General features: G+C 38.4%; 1 protein-coding gene across 1 annotated transcript in view; it reads left to right on the forward strand.

The window, feature by feature from the left end:
- Positions 1-22,355, forward strand: part of ZNF638 (zinc finger protein 638) — an 86,098-nt gene that overhangs the window by 45,845 nt on the left and 17,898 nt on the right. The window contains exons 11-21 of the mRNA XM_008147479.3: positions 1,422-1,472; positions 3,522-3,593; positions 5,743-5,829; positions 6,095-6,163; positions 6,547-6,590; positions 8,971-9,102; positions 9,518-9,646; positions 11,301-11,342; positions 11,557-11,691; positions 13,625-13,750; positions 21,985-22,022. Of these exons, the coding sequence (XP_008145701.2) occupies positions 1,422-1,472; positions 3,522-3,593; positions 5,743-5,829; positions 6,095-6,163; positions 6,547-6,590; positions 8,971-9,102; positions 9,518-9,646; positions 11,301-11,342; positions 11,557-11,691; positions 13,625-13,750; positions 21,985-22,022 (925 nt within the window). The remainder of the gene's footprint in view (positions 1-1,421; positions 1,473-3,521; positions 3,594-5,742; positions 5,830-6,094; positions 6,164-6,546; positions 6,591-8,970; positions 9,103-9,517; positions 9,647-11,300; positions 11,343-11,556; positions 11,692-13,624; positions 13,751-21,984; positions 22,023-22,355) is intronic.

A 22,355-nucleotide genomic window follows, 5' to 3' on the forward strand; every position in this document is an offset into this window, starting at 1 on the left:
ACTGCCCGTTTAGGCCTGATCCCACCGGTGGGATCAGGCCTAAACGGGCAGTCGGACATCCCTCTCACAATCCAGGACTGCTGGCTCCCAACCGCTCGCCTGCCTGCCTGCCTGATTGTCCCTAACCGCTTCTGCCTGCCAATCTGATCACCCCCTAACCACTCCCCTGCCAGCCTGATTGACACCTAACTGTTCCCCTGCTGGCCCGATTGCCCTTAACTGTCCTCCCCTGCCGGCCTGGTCACCCCTAAGTGCCCTCCCCTGCTGGCCTGGTCACCCTAACTGCCCTCCCTTGCCAGTCTGGTTGCCCCCAACTGCCCTCCCCTGCCGGCCATCTTGTGGTGGCCATCTTGTGTCCACATGGGGCCAGCCATCTTTGACCACCATGGGGGCGGCCATCTTGTGTGTTGGAGTGATGGTCAATTTGCATATTACCTCTTTATTGTATAGGATTATACAGTTAAAGATTCAAAATATCCTACCTAATAAAATAGTAATATGTAAATTACCATCACTCCGCTACACCCACGATTGGGCCAGCATGGGGCAGGACTCGGGGTGGCCGGGGTAGCCGATTGAGCCAGCGTCTGCGCCATGGCTGTGCTGCGGCACAGAAGGGGCCTCTGGGGCAGTGAACTCACGTCCGGCAGTGAACTCACGTCCCGCAGCGGACCATCAAAAGTGGGGGAGCTGGGTGCCTGTCTGCTCCGGCACCAGGCCTTTCAGAAGCCTCCGCCAAGCCGGAGGCTTCTGAAAGGCCTGGTGCACCAGCGGACAGGCACCCAGCTCCCCCGCGATCGAAAGCGAAAGCGTGTAGGGGACCCTACATGTGCATGATTCAATCATGCACTGGGCCTCTAGTTTTCATATAGTTGGATAAATAAATAGAAGATCAGTAGTACAGAAGAAATATTCTGTTATCTCTGTGATATAAGCTAATATAAAAAGCTCTAGTAAATAATAAGAAAAACCTCAACAAGTCCCCAAAATAAATTGACAAATGTAGGCAAATCATAGAGATGAATTACACATATGAAAATTGACACTTTACTCATAATTAAGACAACAAAAATTATACCAGTGTCTATCCCAGATTGGAGTGAGTAATAACTTTTTTTTATATACTTTGTTTGTGTGGTAATGGGGAAGCCCTACTCTTATGTTCTATTAATAGGGATATTAATTGGTACAACCTTTTTGGAGGACAATTTAATATTGTTGAAATTTAAATCTATGCCTTTGTATCAGCAAGTCTATGTCCAAGAATTTACCTGTAGTTACTGTTCCATGTGTATAAAAATATGAGTATAAGGATATTTCTTGCAGTGTTTTTTCAAAATCATTGCCAGGTTATGTTTCTCCTAAATCTAAATGATATTATTTGTAATGTGTTATTGATATATTTTTTGTTGTTATTTTAGCCAAAACTGGACAAGCTAAGACATCTGTAGGCAAAGGGAATAAATCTTCAGGTATGTTTTTTTATTAGAATTCTAGACATATTAGTAAACTTTAAGTCATTTAAGAAGTATGTAGCAGTAGTGTTGGATTTCATGTGAAATGGTATGTGCTGAATGTATACTAATCTTTGAAATTTATAGTCATCTAGAAATTTTTAGGAATGAGATTTAGTAGATAATGCTCTTCCCTTCCGGTAATTATAAAAATAAGATCATTTGACTGGGAAAGTATTTCTCATAATGGTTATCAGAGATAGTTTCCTCTTTCTCTTTTATTTAAGTCTTCCTTCTGTTTATTTTATAAAAAATAATCCAGATGAATTTACTGCAAATTATGTCCTCTTTGCAGTTATTATGGGCTATCATGGGTTATAAAGTAGTTTTTTTCTTTTCCCTTGCATTATTTTCCATCCCATTTCTGCTAAATGCCAGTTAATTAAGTGGATAGAGGTCAGTGTATTAAATTCTTCCCTATAATGGTAGAAAGGAACGGAAGCAGTGTTTAATTGGCAAATATCATTGTTAGTGGCAGAGCCAGAATGTTCATATAATAGTTGCTTTGAAGCAGTAACCTGAGGATGCCAGGAATGCTAGAAAACTTGTTTTGAAGATGCATTTATTTAGCAAACAGCTTGATATTGCTTTGATAGTAAGTATATGTGAGTCACTGGTGGGGATTTAGGCGAGTGGATGCTAAAGCCACTTTCAACTATTGGAAATTAATTTTAGATATTTTTCTTACATTCTGGTCCCCTTTAGAAGTAGTGAAGTGAATTGACTTGTAATAACATAGAGATAGGTGAAAAATAATTTAAGGGCTCATTAGTACTCAGGTTACTGCAGTGTGACAATATTTTTAATGACAAGTGACAATTCATAAGGATTAGTATTGTTCTTTTTGAGCAAAGATTAGGTCTGTCTTTGGATATACGGGTAAATTTATAAACTATTTTCAGTTGGTTGTTGTGGATGTCAATACTTTTCCTTTATATAACTTTTCTGAGCATGTTCATATTCTCACACGGCTCTGTTAGATAATTACGGCAGTTACCATCCTTATTTATAAATGGGAAAACGTGCACAGAAACCGATTAATGCCCCCAAGTCTTCACAACTTAACTTGGAATTTAACTTGGAGCTACCGGCTTCTGATCTAGGCTTTTCCCTCATACTACCTTGCTAGTTGTTATGAATCCTAATTTTCAGAGCTAAATTTCCTGTTGTTTTCTGAATGGAAAGGGTTTTGTGGTGATCTTTTTAGTGACACTTTGATAATCATAGTCTTTATAAACATCATCTTGGAAAATAAGCAGCAGTTATAGATGGAAATGTAAAAAGAAAGGTCAGAGCAATGTAAGTACCAAAAAAAATCAACTGAAAATATCCTCAACGAATATAAGAGCAACAGGATTAACAATAGACAGACAGACAGACGGACAGACAAATAAATAAATAAATAAATACTACATGGGACTATTTTTATATCCTTGCAGTTAGTAATTTTGCTTCAAGTTGATCCACATATTCAGAGATTTATTTAACTTGCCTGAATGCCATTTTTTTGTTCCTGAATTTTTGCTTCAGTGATGCTTTTCTTCTTGAAGACATGGTTATCATTGCTGTATTTTTTAAAATGGCCTGTGTTGCCCTGGCCTGATGGCTCAGTTGTTTGGAGCATTGTACTCCAAAAGGTGCTGGTTCCATTCCTGGTCAGGGCACAGACCTAGATTGCAGGTTCAATCCATGGTGGGGGCCTACCTGAGGGAGGCAGCTGATTGATGTTTTTCACATCACTGTTTCTCCCTCTTCCCATCACTCTGCCCGCCCTTTCCTTCTCCCTCTCCCTCTCTCTCTTCCTCTCTAAAAAATAAATAAAAAACAACATATCTTCAGGTGAGACTAAATAAATAAATAAGGCCGTGTGCCAATAGGTGATAGCATTTTATGTTTTGGATAAAACATAGCCTGTTGCTCTTATATTCGCTCTTTGTGAATTTTTGGGGGGACTGTTGCTATTGGTTAAAAATTAACCAGTTTTGACCACAACTTTTTCTGATTTAGGGAAATCAGCGGGTTCTGTAAAATCTGTGGTAACTGTAGCTGCTAAAGCTAATAAAGCTTCAATCAAAACAGGTAAGACTGTTGGGAGGGAGAGGTGTTATTAAGTATGTTTGTTTTTGCAATTGACATTCAATGTTGTATTAGTTTCAAGTTTACGGCATAGTCATTAGACATTTATATAACTTACAAAGTGATTCCCCCCAGTAAGTCTAGTACCCACCTGAAACCATCCATAGTAATTAAAATATTATTGACTATATTCCCTACTTCAAACTATATTTTATTTATTCATTTTATTGAATTTATTGGGGTGACATTGGCTGTGTTTCAAGCGTACAACTCAATAAAACATCATTGGTACACTGCATCTTCCCTATAATGGTAGAAAGGAAAGGAAGCAGTGTTGAACTGGCAAATATCATTGTTAGTGGCAGGCAGAGCGAGAATGTTCATATAATAGTTGCTTGGTGCACCCATTGCCCCAAGCAAAGTCTCTTTCTGGCTCCATTTTAAGTATATTCTTAAACTGTCTTAAAGAACATAATACAATGCCCTGGCTGGCTTGGCTCATTGGATGGAGCATTGGCCTGCGAACTGAAGGGTCCCAGGTTCGATTTTGGTCAAGGGCACATGTCCGGGTTACGGGTTTGATCCCCAGTGGGAGGCAACCAATCAATGATTCTCATCATTGATGTTTCTATCTCTCTGTCCCTCTCCCTTCCTCTCTGAAATCAATAAAAATATTTTTTTCAAAAAAGAATATAATACAATGATATCAAAGGACACAAAAAATAGTGTGGTGAAGGCCTGGGAGGGGGGGCAGTTATGGGGGGACATATGTAATACTGTCAACAATAAAATTAAATACACAAGTTTTAAATTTATATAGCTTTTAGTACCTAATAACATCTTGAAAAGTTTAGTATTTAAAATCTAAAACATACAGGACTTTAAATTTTTGGTACTTTGGTCTTTGACATTTTCTACCATTGACATATTTTCTATTGAAACATTTTTGACAGCTATACAGGGTCAAAAATTTCATGTGTCATGTTTATATTATTATTTATTAAGTATTGTATTATTTTCCATATGGACAACTATAAGCCTATTTTGCCTTATAATTACAGGCTGCTCTGCCACTTCCCCCCTACAAATTGTTCAATCTTTGTTTTCCTTATTTTTTTTAGAGCTATCACTTCATATTACCTTCCCTAGCTTGTACAGTTCTGATGTTTATTACTGTGAAGATTTTTTTTTCTTTCCATGTTACAAGAATGTATTTCCTTTATAAAGAAATGGAACACTATCCTATATAATAATATAATAAAAGGCTAATATGCAAATTGACCAAACAGAGGAACAACCGGTTGCTATGATGTGCACTGACCACCAGGGGGAAGATGCTCAGTGCAGGAGCTGCCTCCTGGTGGTCAGTGCACCAGAAGCCGGGCTCACGGCTGGCGAGCGCAGCAGAGGTGGCAGGAGCCTCTCCCGCCTCTGCAGTATTGCTAAGGATGTCCGACTGCGAGAGGGTGCAGGCCGGGATAAGGTACACCCTCTCCTCGAGTGCACAAATTTCGTGCACTGGGCCTCTAGTTTTAAATAAACATAATGTTGCCGAAACCGGTTTGGCTCAGTGGATAGAGCGTCGGCCTGCAGACTGAAGGGTCCCGGGTTCGATTCCGGTCAAGGGCATGTACCTTGGTTGCGGGACATCCCCAGTAGGGGGTGTGCAAGAGGCAGCTGATCGATGTTTCTCTCTCATCGATGTTTCTAGCTTTCTGTCCCTCTCTCTTCCTCTCTGTAAAAAAAAAAACAAAACATAATGTTTAACATGCTCTGTTTAGTATTACTATTTTTCCAAATAGACTAAAGAACCTTTGTAGAAGTTATAAAATATGATTTGTGTGAGTGTGATTATAATGTGCCTCTGTCATCTTGAGGGTTAAATTTGTGGCTCATTAATGGCCATCAACAAAAATTGTATCTCAGTTTACATTTGCTTTAAATCTTATTGGTAAACAGTTATTGAAAATAAATGGAAAGGAGACATATGTAATACTTTAAACAATAAAAAATAAATAAATGGAAGTAAATATGTAGAAAATAACTGCTTTTATAATTAAGGTGCACTACTTGCTTACTAATATATTAGTGTGAAACATACTAAATAACCAAACAGACCCTTAGAATAATGGTTCAATTTTGCTTTTGACAGCAAAGTCCAGTGGAAAGAAGTCTCTAGAAGTCAAAAAGGCTGGCATTGTCAAAAACAAAGATGCCAATAAACCTCTGACTGTACAAGGTAACTTTAAAATGCTGTCATTTCATGTTTTCTTTAGATCCTCTTGGTGTACATTCAAGGTATATTTTGAAATTATTGTTTAAAAATCTTGAAAGGGATTGTTTTGTTTTCAAAGAGAAACTTGTGTTAGCTTTGACTTAAACCAGGTCATCCTAAAGAGAGTTGAAGTGACAAAATAAAAATAGCCTAAGTTTCTTTTTAGATTCATTAGTTTAATTATATTAGTGTGTTTTTCTAGACTATTAAAGCAGACTGTTTCATGCAGAAAACTCTGAAATAAAGACCAGTATGGAAGTCAAAGCCACTGAAAATAGTGCTAAAGAAACTACTTCAGGTAGGCCAATAGAAATTTTATTTTGTTCTCTTACGTTAAAGATAGAAAATTTAAATTTTAAGAAAATAAAGTGTTTAATTTCATGTGATATATGTATGTATGTATGTATACTTTTAAATACCACGGTCATAAGCTAAGTGAAATTAATACTATTAGGATTCAGCTCTGTACCCTGTCTCTTGATTATTCTGAAATTTTGTTCTTGGGATAAAACTAAATGTATTATTTAAAACCCATTGTTACTGCTGTAGCTACTTCCTACTTAAATTCTTTACTCTTTTGTCAGTTTTATACATTTTCATGTAGTTACTATGTAGTACATTTTAGGATCTTGATAAATGAAATACAGCTGCATGAATTCTTATTTTATTTTGTATTTTAAGAAGCTGCTTTGGTGGTCACAGAAAATGAAACAGTTAATAACAAGGTCAGTTTTCATATTTCACTTTTTTTTATCTTTCACCTTTTTTAAAGTTTAGGAAATTTTGACGCAGTATATTTTCTTTTACTATAAATCCACATAAAAATGTACAAGAGTCCCAGCCAGTTTGGCTCAGTGGATAGAATGCTGGCCCTTGGACTGAAAGGTTAGGGGTTCAATTCCAGTCAAGGGCACATACCTCGGTTGCAGGTTCAATCCCAACCCTGGTCGGGGTGCATGTGGGAGATAACCAATCGATGTCTCTTTCTCGCATCAATGTTTCTTTGTCTCTGTGTCTCCCTCTCCCTTCCACTCTCTAAAAATCAATGGAAAAATATCCTAGGGTGACAATTAACAACAACAAAAATGTGCATGATTTGGCATGGTGAAAAAAACCCCACTTTATAAAAAGAAAAAGAAAAACTTTTAAAATATGGGTTGAGTTCAAAAGCTTGAGCTGCAGATTAAGTCCTAAAAATTTAGGAACAGAATATTAATAAGTATACAAGTTTTTATTATTTTTTGTTAATCCTCAACCAAGGATATTTTTCCATTGTTTTTTAGAGAGAACAGAAGGGGATGGGAGATGGGAGAGAGAGAGACATCTATACAAGCGAATGGGTTCCTCCCACATTAGCCCTGATTGGGTGGACTGGGCCAGGACGAACCTGCAAATCCAGTTACTGCCCTTGACCAGGAATGGAACCTGAGACCCTTCAATGCTCAGGCTGATGCTCTAACCACTGAGCATACCAGCCAGGGTGATATGTTAATATTTAGAACTAGAGGCCCGGTGCATGAAATTCGTGCACGGGGGTGGAGGTTCCTCAGCCCAGCCTGCACCCTCTCCAATCTGGGAGCCCTCGAGGGATGTCTGACTGTCCGATGAGGCCTGATCTCTGTGGGATCAGGTCTAATCTGGCAGTCGGACATCCCTCTCACAATCCAGGACTGCTGGCTCCCAACCACTCGCCTGCCTGCCTGATTGCCCTTAACTGCTTCTGCCTGCCAGCCTGATCACCCCCTAACCACTCCCCTGCCAGCCTGATCAACACCTAACTGCTACCCTGCCAGCCCAATTGCCCTTAACTGCCCTCCCCTGAAGGCCTGGTCACCCCTAACTGTCCTCCCCTGCAGGCCTGGTCCCCCCCAACTGCTCTTCCCTACAGGCCTGGGGTCCCCCCCCCCCAACTGCCCTTCCCTGCAGGCCCGGTCACCCCAACTTCTCTCCTCTGCCAGCCTGGTCACCCCTAACTGCCCTCCCCTGCAGGCTTGATTGCCCCCAACTGCCCTCCCTTGCAGGCCTGGTCCCTCCCAACTGCCCTCCCCTGCTGGCCATCTTGTGCCAGCCATCTTGTGTCCACATGGGGGCAGCCATCTTTGACTACATGGGGGCAGCCATCTTGTGTGTTGGAGTGATGGTCAATTTGCATATTACTCTTTTATTAGATAGGATATTAGTTTGTTGTGTTTTTAGAGGAGCAAGTGGGGTTTGCACTTTTATTTGAAGTGCATCAAGTCGTCATTAATTGTTTTCCTGTAGTTACATCTGGTATTATGAATATATTAAAATCTCATTAATTTAGATTTTATTGGTTAAAATTTTGTGATCATTCAGGTGCTAAGCATAAGCTTACTTTTGACTGATAGATCCATTTTCCAAGTAGGAAGTAGTATGTCTTCCTATTTTGTTTTAGGAAGAATATTTTAAAGCACTAATAGAGTATTTTAAATTTACTTAAAGCACTTTAGAAGAAACCATTTATGAACACAGTTGACATACTAGTTAAAATCATTCTTAACTCATTTATGAAAATTATAACTTCCCACCTTTTTTCCAAAAGAAAAGTCAAAAGTTGGCAAATTTACTATTGTAAATCTTTGGGGATTTCCCCAACATTTACTAAAGGAAATATTGGCATTGATGAGTCATCTTGAAGAATAAAATAGATCTGATAGAAGAGAATGCAGAAAAGAAAGTATTTACTTTGTAGTGGAGGTTGGGTTATGGGGTAAGGATGCTGAAAGACCAGGTGAGCTTTTTTCATATTGTCTAAAAGTGATTATTTTATTCAGTAAGATAAAAGGATATGTAGCTAAAAGGAAGAAAGTGTAGTCAGAGACAAATTAGTGTTTTTAAACCATTATTGAGAAAAAGAATTAAAGATCTTGATTAGAGGACAGGTGGTATGGCTGAAATTATTCTATGTACTTGAAGATAGGAAATTTGATTTTAATTTGAAGTTCAGACCAACTTTCAGAATTGGTCAATTTTAATAATAAATGCAACTTAAATACTAACATAACATTATCTGCAATGTAAGCTTAGGTAAATATAAAAGCAGCTAAAAATTTTTTAATGTCAGTTCTTAAATTTGTTTTGAAGGAAACAGAGGAAATGTGTGTGGTACTTATTTCTAATTTGCCAAATAAAGGATATTCTATAGAAGAAGTTTACAACCTAGTAAAACCGTTTGGTGATACAAAGGATATTTTGATTTTATCATCTCATAAAAAGGTAAGTGTTGATAACAGATAGCTGTTCTTCTCTTCAAGCATATTTTGAAAAACATTAAGTTCACAAAGAAAAGGTTTAAAAGTAGTACCTCAAAATAATTAAGTTGTTTTAAGGTAAGGAATTTTTATAATAAGTGATAAATAAGGTTTTTCTTAATGCCATTTACTAGAATGTCATCTGTTTTTTTCTTTAGTGTTGCATTATGAGTTCAGTTATTCATTATTTCTTGCTTATGGTTGTAGTATACTGAATTTATTGGCCTCATGTTTCTGAGGAATGCATTTTTTATCTTCAAAATATTTACTAAGTTTTTCAATTTATTTGATTCCTTAAGTATTAAATATTTTCAAGAAAAAGTGACTAAATAAGTAACTTAAATAAGACTTTTTTCCATTCTTGTAATTTGTTTTAAAAGGCAATTATAGAAATAAATAGAAAATCTGCAGATTCTATGATAAAATTTTATACCTGCTTCCCAATATCAGTGGATGGAAATCAACTCTCAATAAGTATGGCTCCTGAAAACATGAGTGTAAAAGATGAGGTAAATAATAGTATCATTTAAATTACATTTTTATTAAATTTATTGTAGCCTATTATATTTTTTAGTTTTTTTCTTTGGTTCACATTTTCTCTCAGACAGTGAGAAAGAATCTTTCTGTCCTTCCAGTGCCTGCCATCTCACTATTTTAGAGTTACTTCCATTTTGAGGGACTCCTATTCCTCTTGTATGTTCGATTGGGGGGAAGGTGAACTATTGTTTGTAGAGTATTGTCTGTACCACTGTTTGGATCCTTATCTCTGCCATTATCTGTCATACCCAGAGTTATCTTCAGTTTTTTTCTCTCATTTATTATAAACCATTTGTCACTAAATCTTGTCTCTTAAATTCTAAACATTTCTGGAGTTTGTTCCCTGTTTGTTCCATTCACCATTTCACCATTGCTTCACTTCTTAAAACCTCCTAGTAAAGTAGTTCTTTGTATCCTTTACCTTCATTTGTTGTTGTTGTTAATCCTCACTGGAGGATATTTTTCCATTGATTTTTAGAAAGTGGAAGGTAAGGGGAGAGACAGAAACATCATTGTGAGAGGGACACATTGACTGGTTGCCTCCCACACACAACCTGGGCTGGGAATCGAACCTACAACCCAGGACCTTTCAGTCAGTGGACTGATACTCTATCCAATGAGCCAAACCTGCTAGGCCCCCCCCTTTTTTTTAATCCTCACCCAAAAATATGTTTTTCATTGATTCTAGAAAGGGAGAGGGGGAGAGAGAGAAATATCGATGTCAGAGAAAAACACTGATCGGTTGGTTTCCTCTTGCATGTGCCTGGCCGGTGATGGAACCACAACCCTGTGGTGCACAGGACTTAGCTCTACCTCCGTTTTTGTTTCCCTGAAAATCTTTCTCCACAAAGTCCCAAGACTGACATAAAATTCGAATCTGTTCAAATTTAACTGACTTAGAAACTCTTCGTTGTTTCTGTGTGGCCTATTATCAATTGCTAAGAGGCATGAGGCAGAAATGTTAGAATCTCTAGAGAAAGGTAGAAATGCATCTAATTTTGAAAAAGCCTTCTATTGAGAATCACTTAATGTGGTGCAATTACTGGGATTGTTTTATACATGTTAGTAGTATTAAAAACCATAGTCTCATAAGATAAAGTTCCCTTCTTGTATATGTAAGCCTTCGATTAGCTTGACCGTCTTGTCTCATGCACGCCACTCTTGGCTTTTTTATAATTAGCACCAAATTGCTATACACTTAATATTCTGTGTTTTGTTGGGTATTTTTTTTTTTACTAGCCTACATCTTTGTTCTTCCTCATCCCCTACTTTGCTTAGTTAACTTTTTGTTTTATAATTTGAATCTCTTACTATCTGCTAAATTAAATATCTTATTCCTTGTCTGTGAATTTGAATGTCCTCCCCTAAATGGTACAACCTTATTAATCTTTATTGTACTACTTAGGGGAATAGGATAAATTAGGTTTATGGGTAGGTTGCGACTTGCATAACTTGTTTTAAGAAGAAGGAAAGATGTGGAAGTAACAGAACTTTTGCTGAATTAATTTTATGAAACAGTGCTTAATGATTATTCATAAATGCTATTTTATTATAAATCTTGACTAATTAAAAATATGAATGAGGAATGATGTACACCTTCAACCTTGTTCCATTTTGCTTTCCTAGGAAGCTATATTTACAGCCTTGATTAAAGAAAATAATCCAGAGGTGAGTTTTGCATTAAGTGCTTTCCTAGACTTGTTTAATTGATAGAAGCCTTGGTTGTTTATGTGTTCACCTGCTAGAAATGAAAAGAAACCTTAGCACTAATTTTAAAATTAAATGCTGTTAATCTATGTTATACATTTGATACTTACATTATACATTTGATACTTCAGCACTGTTTTTCTTTTCCTATGCTCTCTCTCAAAAAATATTATAGGCAAACATAGAAAAAATATACAATCGATTTATACATCTTAATAACTTGCCAGAAGATGGACTTCAGTGTATACTTTGTGTTGGACTTCAGTTTGGAAAAGTGGATCACCATGTATTCTTGAGTAATAAAAACAAGGTAACGAAGTCCCTTCTATTTTTATTTGTATGTTCTGTAAAGAATATAAAACTAAATCATGTATTATTATGGTCTGCAACTTTTAATTCAGCTTCTGAACTGAAGCACCTATAAGCATTGCTCAGCCTCATAGCAGAATTATGGTAGAACAGTGTATTTTCTTTGGGCTGTGACAAGAAGGAAGAGGATCTTTCTCTCTCTTAGAACCTAGTTTTAAGGGGAAATAAAACTTGCACAACAAATGAAAGATAATAGTGCAAAGAGCATTAACTTATGGGGAAGTTTTAGACTTGAGTTCATCTAGCTTTAACCACCTTTATACCTTGGCTAAGTTGGTTTACACATTTTATTTGTAAAATGAAAGGGTGTTGCCAGGTATTTTCTAAAGTCCCTTCCAGCCTAAAACACCTAAAGAGTTGGGTCTCTCTGTTTAGTTATATGGAAAGAAGTATAAAATGATCATTCTTTACTTCTATGCTTTGGCTTCTTCCCTTAAAAGACATTAGCTTCTTTACATTTGTTATGCCCTCTGTTTTTAATGTTTAATTCAGATACATGTCCATTAAAAGTAGATTTTGATCAACCTTATATTACCTAGAAAATTACGGTTTCATATGAAAGTTGGAAATATTTGCTTTATAAAAAGTAGCTGATTGACCAACAACTACTTATTAATTTCTCTGACCTGCTTCTAACTGATACATAGAACATGTTTGGTACTTTAGAAATAGTGATATAGGATGGAAGGGAGATGACAGATGGCATAGGAATTCTAAATAATTACTTTAGACATTTTTAATTCTCGGTTCTTCTTCATCCCCTACTTTGCTCAGTTAACTTTTTGTTTTAAAATTTGAATTCTCTTATTAGCCTCCTGCACACACCCCGATCAGGGATCTTACCCAGAATTGAACCAATAGGTGTCGGGACAATGCTCCAACCAACTGAGCCACACTCCTTTTCATTTTGCCTTGACTTGGCAACGTTTTAAGGATTGTTTTCTCTTGTTTACTTTGAAATAAGGATTAACCTTATCTTTTAAATCACATGTTTGAAATCTGGAAAAACAAATATTCATACTTTTAAAAATTAAAAAATATTTTATTGTAAAATCACATAAAATTTACTACCTAACTATATTTAAATGTTAGTTCAGAGGCATTAAGCATATTCACATTGTGCAGTCATCACCACTATCCATCTTTCCATTAAATAGTAACTCCACATTCTCACTCTTCCTAGCCCCTGGCAGCCACCATTCTACCATTCTGCTTTCTGTCTCTATGAATTTGACTAGGTACCTCATATAAGTGGAATCATACATTATTTGTCCTTTTGTAACTGACTTATTTCACTTAGCATAATGTCTCCCAACATGTGTTATAGCATATATCAGAATTTTCTTTTTAAGGCTAAATAATATTCCATTGTTTGTATATTCCACACTGTGGAAGAACACTTGGGTTGCTGTCACCTTTTGTGCACCGGGCCTCTAGTATGTATGTATGTGTGTGTGTGTGTGTGTGTGTGTGTGTGTGTGTATATATATATATATATATATATATATATATATATATGCAAAGTGTCCCCTTGGAAGTTCAACCAGGAGACTTAAGAGTTCGATTGCTCGCTGTGACATGTGCTGACCACCAGGGGGCGGTGTGGAACAAAGGAAGGCCCCAGCCAGCAGCCAGGGAAGCCAGGGAAGGAAAGCCCTGATCGCCTGCCAGGCCTAGGGACCCTACCCATGCACGAATTTTGTGCACCGGGCCTCTAGTTGTGAATAACGAACATCAATATACAAATATTTGTTCAAGTCCCTCCTTTCAATCCTTTTGGATATATACCAAATAGTGGAATTGCTGGGTGATACGGTAATTCTTTTTTTAATGTTTTTAGGAACTATTCTTACCTTTCTTTATCTTCTCTAAAGGCAATTCTTCAGTTAGATAGTCCTGAATCTGCTCAGTCAATGTACAGCTTTCTGAAACAAAATCCACAGAACATAGGTGACCATGTATTGACCTGTACATTATCTCCAAAGGTGGACTCATTAGAGGTAAGATTTTTTTTTTGTATCAACTTTTGTGCTGTTAGAAAATAAAGCATAAAGGTCATTCTCCCAAAGCTAGGTGATATACACTGAAGGTAATTTCAAAAATGATATTCTTGGACAGTAATCAAACTGGTTTGCATTTAGATTCTTTCATTTAAAAATTTGTTTTGCAATCACTGCCAATTTTTGTGTTACGGAGCAGTATAAATTTGAGAATAAATTGAGGTAATTTTGGAAAGTTAGCATAAAACTTATTTTGGACATATGTGTAGAGTGATTCCATTTGTGTGATATTGTTATCTCCAGAATTCAGAGACTACTTTGAGTTCATTTTGGCTTTGCCCTGGTATAAAGAACTTTTTTCATTCTTTTATTTATTTAAATTGTATTTACTATAAACTTTCCTCTTGTATAAGAAATAAGATTTTACAGGTTCTTGGCTTATGCAGTAATAATACATGTATGAACACTACAAATAGTCCACCTTTGAAATTCAAATTCATGTTTTTTAACAGTTTCATTGTATGTGTATCAGTAGCAGTGGATAAACAATAGGGCTTATATTTGGTGACTGAATGTTTTTTGTTTGTTAATATGCCAAAAATCTTGTGTAGCTCAAGAAAATGAAAATTCACATTAAAACCAAATTAAATAGAGCACCTATAAGTAAATGCATCAGATAGGTACTGACCAAGCACAAATTGAAGGAGTTGTTTAACCTGGTTATTTCAGTAAAAATTTGGAAATTTTTAGTTCTTGTTTCTCAACAGAACATTGTGTTTTTAAAATTATTTTTATGCATTTTAAAATTATTTCTTTGTTCAACTAAGTTCAGTAATTACATAAAACCTCTGCCAACATTGCTACGTTACTTTCTGAACCCTTACTCATAATCTTATTCTTACATCTTAGTAGATTGGAGATCCCATTTGGCTTATTGTAAAAGTCTTAGATACATCACTAATAAGTTAGCCTTGTGACTTGAGCATGTCACACATAGTGTCTATTTTATCTATCCAATAAAAGACATATTGGATAGTAGAGGCAGGTAGACTTCAAGGTATTGTAATGGTCTATAATAAAAGCGTAATATGCTAATTAGACCAAACGTCCTTCTGGACGAAGCCGTGGCAGCAGGGGCTGCAGTGGTAGGGACCAAGCCCCTTGCACAAATTTCATGCATTGGGCCTCTAGTATAATAATGAAAGCCCTAAGCTAGGGATTAGACTATGAAATTAAAATGATTCCTGCACCCAGAGTTTTTAAATAATAGTTTTTAATTTATCATGTTTATAATGAATTATAACATTCTTATATTACCCTGTCTTCAAATGGTCCTCCCCATTTCTGTTATCTGTAAGTTACTTCTATATGTAGTACATTTCAGTCTTTAGTTCTGTAATTATAGTTTCAAGTATATGAAGCATGAAAGCTTAATTCTGAGTACTGAAAACTAATGTCTACTTTTTTTGACATCTTGATTATGAAGATACTAGAGGCCTGGTGTACAGATTTGTGCACCGGTGGGGTCCCTGAGCATGGCCCGCGCCCTCTTGCAATCTGGGACCCCTCGGGGGATGTAGTAGTGCACGAAGCGGCAGGCGGCCGGGGAGGAGCCCGCGACCGGTCTGGGCACCGCTCCCGCTCATCCCGGCCCTGCTGTACCTGTCGTGGTAGCGCTGCCCTGGAAGCGGGAGAGGCTCATGCCACCGCAGCTGTGTTTACCAGCTGTGAGCCCAGTGTCTGGCACCCATTGGTCAGCTGAGTGGCACTCATGCTGTGGAAACGCACTGACCACCAGGGGCAGTTCCTGCATTGAGCGTATGCCTCCTGGTGGTCAGTGTGCATCATAGCAACCAGTCAAACGGTTGCTTAGGATTCTATATATATATAGATTTACTTCAGAATTCATAGTGACAAGAGGGGATCTATAAAGAAGGAAATACATGTCTATAACTTATATGCTCGGAGGTGACTTATATTCCAAATCATTTCCCAAAATGACATTGTTTTCGTTTTCTTCATTATTTAGAATACCAGAGGCCCAGTGCACAAAATTCGTGCACGGTGGGGGGGCGTGTCCCTCAGCCCAGCCTGCACCCTCTCCAATCTGCACGGAGGGGGGAGAGGGGGGGTTGTCCCTTAGCCCAGCTTACCCCTCGAGAGATGCCTGACTGCCCGGTTAGGCCCGATCCCTGTTTGCCCCTAACTGCCCTCCCCTGCAGGCCTTGTCCCCCCCAACTGCTGTCCCCTGCAGGCCTGGATCTCCCCCAACTGCCCTTCCCTGCAGGCCCGGTCGCCCCCAACTGCCCTCCCTTACAGGCCTGGTCTCTCCCAACTGCCCTCCCCTGCTGGCCATCTTGTGGCAGCCATCTTGTGTCCACATTGAGGCAGCTATCTTGTGTGTTGGAGTGATGGTCAATTTGCATATTACTCTTTTTTTAGATAGGATAGAGGCCTGGTGCACGGGTGGGGGTGGAGGCCAGCTAGTTTGCCCTGAAGGGTGTCCCGGATCAGGGTAGGGGTTCCCTTGGGGCGTGGGGTGGCCTGGGTTCAGGGGCTGTGGTCGTTTGCAGGCCGGCCACGCCCCCTGGTGACCCAAGCAGAGGCCCTGGTATCTGGGATTTATTTATCTTCTATAATTGAAACTTTGTAGCCTTGAGCAGAACCAAACCTCCTGCTTGCTCCGTGGCCGCAGCCATTTTTCTTGGGATTTATTTATCTTCTGTAATTGAAACTTTGTAGCAGAGGCCAGGGCTGTGGGAGCTTGGCTTCCTCCATCGCTGGGAGCAACTCAAGCCTCCTGCTCTCTCCAGCTCCATGGCCACAGCCATTTTTGTTGGGATTTATTTATCTTCTATAGTTGAAACTTTGTAGCCTTGAGTGGAGACCTGGGCCCGCCAGGGTGTGCGGAAAGCTTGGCTTCCTCCATTGCCGGGGAAACCCAAGCCTCCTGCTTGCTCTGTGGCCACAGCCATCTTGGTTGGGTTAATTTGCATACTCACTCCTGATTGGCCGATGGGCGTGGTTTGCGTGTGTAGTGGAGTGATGGTTAATTTGCATGTTACTCTTTTATTAGATAGGATGGCTTTCCTGTATAGTTTAGGAATTGTTTTTTTGTTGAAAGAAGATGGTCTTTTTTTGTCATTCAGGTCATATAACTTAAATAGAAGCTATTCTTCTGAACTCTTTTCTAAATTTATTGCCATTTTCTTTGTAAACCAACCATATATATATATGAAAACATTTAGTTATAAAATCATAGAGGTAGAAAAAGTGATTTGTAGAAGGAATGGACCTAGGGAAAAAGTTATAAAGGTAAAGGAACGGCCCTTGCAGCTTGGGAGTGAGGAAGCTAATGCAATGGTACATCTTTGATTTTTTTGTTGTTGTTGTTGCTCTTCTGAGTTATTTTTGTTATTTCTTGGATTCTGTATCTCCCATTTTCTTGGATTACTTTACTGTTTGCTAGAGTGCATTGTCAAATGATTTTCTGCAGAAAATATGTGTGGGCAGTAAACTTTTAAATATGAATCCCTGCATATTTAAAGCTGATTTTATTTTGCCTTTACATATTTTATTGATAGTTTGCCTAGGTGGAGAATCCTATGCTCAGATTGTTTTTTTCTTTCATTATTTCCTAACCAGTATTGCTGAGCAGGCTGAGTGTAACCATACCTTTATATATTCTATTTTTCTCTTTGAAAGCTTTTAGCATTTATTCATTAAACAAATATTTGTCTAATTCCTTTTCTGTGCCAGCATACTTTATACATTGATGACAGAGGAATCAATGTCCCAGTCTTCAAGGAACTTATTTAGTGGAGGAGATGGACTATAAACAGATAAGAACTATACATAATGTCAAGTGGTAAAAAGTACAATGAAGTGCTATGGAGACAAATCAAGATAAAAGGATAGAGAGTGATGGATGGGAATATGTGTATTTTAGAGTGGTCAGGAATAGACCTGGGGTAGAGTTAGGTGAGAGATCTGAAGGAAGTAAATGCCATGAATAAATCAAGAGGTTTTTAGAAGAGCAAAGGTGTTAAGAACATTGGTGAGTCAAAAGTCTTCAGGGGCGATCATAGGGCTAGTGCAGTGAGCAAGGTTTTATCTTGGTTTGGGACTTATTTTCTAGGTCCTTCTTACAGGACTGAAAGAATTTGTGAAAGTCTAAAGATTACTGTGTTCCTGGATCTGAGGAATGTTTTCCTCTTATTATTTCTTTGATTTTTTTTCTTATCTTCAGTTTTACTGTTCTGTCTTTCTGGAAATAACACCTATACCAATTTTGCAGATGCTATATATCCTGTTGAATTTTTCTTAGAAAAAAATCTTTAGAGAGGATATTCTTTAGAGGTGTTTTTAAAGCTCTTCAATTGTCTATAATACATTCAGCCATTTTTATATACTTGTTCACTTTTGTGTGCCATGCCAGCACAGCCAAGGGTTCAGCAAGCCTGTGGGAGGGCGGTGAAGGATTGAAGAACAGACAGACAAAGAGAATAAGCTGGGTCTAGGTGCATCTCCTGTGCCTGGCTAAGGCCACAGAAAAAGATCCAGACAGCAAGCTGAGCCTTTATTTTATAGCCAGAGCTAAACAAGGTAGTGGTCACTGTAGTTACAATGTTTTTGTGAGTTTCACTTGTTTTGGCAGCACTTGCTGCATCTCCCACAGCCCATTAGCTACCCAGATAAGAGCTAAGGGGCATCATAAGATCAAGCTTAATTATTCTAAGAGGGCTGTGCCCTCTAAGCTGGGACTTGTTTGTGGCTTTGCCAACAGGTCAGGCTTAACCCTGTAGCCACTTCCTACATCTCACCCTTTTTTTAATTTTTAAGCCACTATAATGGAAGTAAAACTTAAACATCAAGGAAAAAACTCTCTGCCCTAACCGGTTTGGCTCAGTGGATAGTGTCGGCCTGCGGACTGAAGGGTCCTAGGTTCAATTCCAGTCAAGAGCATGTACCTTGGTTGCAGGTACATCCCCAGTAGCACGTGTGCAAGAGGCAGCTGATCGATGTTTCTCTCTCATTGATGTTTCTAACTGTCTATCCCTCTCCCTCTCTGTAAAAAATCAATTATATATATATGTATAAATAAATAAAAGAACAAAACTCTGGCTATTAAAACAATAACAAAACAATGTCAATGTAAACCCCAAACTACAGACATGTTAACATTTTAAAACTTAAACATCAAGAACAAAACTCTTGCTATTAACAAAAGAATCCCAGTGCAACAAAGAAATAAGAGAGAAATCAAACTACAGTAACATTTTTCTACTAAATTAAAGTTTCTTTTGCTGATTTACTCAGAGTCCTCGGACTTGGCTGTGAAAGAGTTTGCAGAAGACTGGCAGCTAACCAATGCTAGCATGGCCAGAAACATGATTGAGGGAGTAGCTTCCACTTCCTGCTTTTCTACCATCTGCTGGGCCTCAGTTGTTAACTTCTTCAGCTGACCCCATGTTGGCACCTCAGTCCCTTTGTCATCTTCCTTTTCGGCTTTGCTGTCATCGGGGCAACTCTCAGTCTTTTGAATGATGGGACCAGGAGCTTCTCTGGTTCCATTGTGGTGAAGCACATAACGCTCTGGCACCCAAATTGGCTGCGCTGCTCCTTCTGGAAAGATACAAACACAACCTCTTCCCCACATCATTATTGGATCTGGTCCAAACCATTGTCCAGTTTGTGCATCCTTCCACCAGGCTAACCCCGCAGAGGCTATTGTACAGGAGGCCCAATGCCTTTCGGCCGCTGTACAACTCTCTGCATTGTCATTCAAAAAATGTAACACATAACATTCTTCTCCCCCCCCTTTTTTTTGTTTTTATAGTTGCTTTTTAAAAGTAGAATTGGCTCTTTCTGCTATTGCCTGAGTCCTGATCTATCACCCCAGGGAGAGCTTGCCAATCCTGTGCTTCCCGGGGTGGCATGATAAAGGTTTACTGAGCCGGCTGGAAAGGCTGCAGTGGGGTCAAGGATAAGGACCCTACTGTCTGGTGTGACCGGGGCTGGCCCCGCTTGAAGTTTCCCTGCCTAGGGGGCATTAGATTATCATCAACATCAGTCTTGGAGCGGCATTCATTTGCCCAATGCTTTCCTCTCCTGCATCCTGAACATAATCCAGGCTGCTTGTTTCCACTCCCTGTAGGCCTTTGACTTTCATTTCTAGTATTGCAGTCTTTAGCAAAATGCCCTAGTTTATCACAGTTAAAGCAGCCCCCTTTCCTTTTCTGCTGACCAGTGAGTACCTTTCCTTAATCAGGAAACCATGGGCAGGTTTTACTTACAAAATCCAGTAAATCGAGAAACTGTTGATACCTCACACAACAGCCCCGTGTTTGGAGCATAGCCTTAAGCATGGATACGTATAAATTCTTTCCCTGCGATCCTCAATTTCCCATGTTTTACACCTAGTTATTGCTAAATTCCGCTCCTTGCCTTCTTTTTGCATTCTGCACGTGCTTCACTGGAGCATCCTTTCACCTGACAATTGTAGTTCCCCCGAACTCAGGCCCCACGTTGGACGCCACATGTGCCCTATAGCCACCCCCTACACTTGTGTGCATTTATATGTTTTTTCTTTTATCTGTTTACTAGAGGCCCATTGCAGAAGATTTGTGCAATAGGCCTTTCTTCTCCTGGCTGCTGGCACCGTTTTTCCTCCAGCACCCAGGACCCAGGCCTTTGCTCTGGCCGCCGCCTTCAGTCTTTGCTCTGGCCAGAGCCTTCAGTCTTCTCCGCTCTGGCCAGAGTGCCGCTCCTGTAGCTCCCTCTGCCCCCTGCCCTCCCCCTCATAGCAGGCGTCCCGTCCTGCCTGGCTGCTCTACGCCTGCATATGCAAATTACCCTGTCATCTTTGTTGGGTTAATTTGCATACTCACTCCCGATTGGCAGGTGGGTGTATGGTCAATTTACATATTTCTCTTTTATTAGTGTAGATGAATAAAGAAGCAAATTAGCTAGTTAAAGGTATCTGGTATAGATTTCCTCTACTGTCATATAAACTGTATGGAAACACTGGATGGAGCTTATCAACTGCCATTTTTAATTTCAGTCATAAATCATTATGATATAGTCTGGATACCCCACCAGATACTCCAGTAAAGAAAGCCTTATCTCTGGGACTCCCAACACCCACACCAGGAATTCTCTGGTCACATTACTCAATTTTTTTTTTTTTTTAAATAAAAGTCTCAGTTTTTAATTTGACAAAATCTGGAGAAAGATAATTCTCAACTTAGAGAACACAATTCCCACAGAAAAAGCCTCCAGCTAGCATGTGTAAGCTCTAAAGGGCATATATTTTTATAGAGAGCAGGCTGACATCTGTGTGGGAGGTTGCTGGGGGTGGATAGATTGAGAGAAAAAAAAAAGAGAACTCATGGACACGGATAACAGTGTGGTGATTGTAGGGTGGAGATGGAGGAGGGTATAGGAGAGATAAATGGTGATGGATGGAGACTTGACTTGGGGTGGTGAACACAGTACCGTGTACAGATGATATCTTGTAGAATTGTGCACTTGAAACCTGTATATTATTGTTGACAAGTGTCACCCCAATAAATTCAATTAACTAAAAGGAAATAAAATAAAGGGCATATATTTTTGCTTGTTTTGTTTACTCAGTGTGGTGTGTCCTAAGTGCCTAGCCCAGTGATTGGTACATAGACACTGAATTTTAATTCCTGCTTCCATTTTGGGCCCCAAACATTGCTTTCTTGGTGGTTCGGACATGTGTTTAAAAGATTACTAGTATTGTTAAATTTTGTCCAACTTTTCTAGGTGTTTCGAGTAGGAGACTTTTTCAAGTCAACTAGTTTCCCTTATGAATAGGAGTTTTTTTCAGTAATAATTGCATAATGAAGATGTTGATATTTCAGATTGATTGTTTTTATTCTTAGCTAAAGAGGTGGTATTTCCAGGCTTTTAAAGTTAAAAATTTATTTCCTATTTATGTCACCACTAAGGAAACTTATTTTTCTCATTAGTTGCTATGTGTTAGTTTTTCTCTATAACCTAACCTTAATAGAAGTAAGTTGTAGAACCTGATAGTTATGTGGACACTGAAAATTAACATTTATTTTAATATATTTTAAGTGTAGTTTGTTTTTGTTTTGTTTTTGTTTTTTTGCTTAGATTTTAAGAATTGAAACCATTGCATTGATGGGTTAAATATTTAAAGTTCAGTAGAATAGGCTCTACTAAAATGTGGAATTATGTTACAGGCTCAAGCTGAGAAAGACCAAGAACTAGGAAAAGAAAGGTATGTGGCTTTAAGTTTACTAACATTTTCATCTAGTATTTAGTTAATTACTGCATTTCATTTCTGTATTTTGTAGTAATTATTCACCTGTACCAAAAAATTCTTATTTTACATGTTCATTTTGTATATATATAAGTGTTGTGGTTTTCTCTTTTGGCTTTGTTGACCAATGGGGTGATTTTTGTTTTTATTTTTTGTCTCAGTATTTACAGATTTCTGTTTAGAAAAACTGTATAAACACAGTTTGAGTTAAATATATAAATATGACTTCTTAATTAAATGTTTTGCTAAGACTCTTAACTCGACTCTGGGATCAGTTTTATATGCTTCATG

The sequence above is a fragment of the Eptesicus fuscus genome, chromosome 16 (assembly GCF_027574615.1).
Source record: "Eptesicus fuscus isolate TK198812 chromosome 16, DD_ASM_mEF_20220401, whole genome shotgun sequence".
Lineage (NCBI taxonomy): Eukaryota > Metazoa > Chordata > Mammalia > Chiroptera > Vespertilionidae > Eptesicus > Eptesicus fuscus.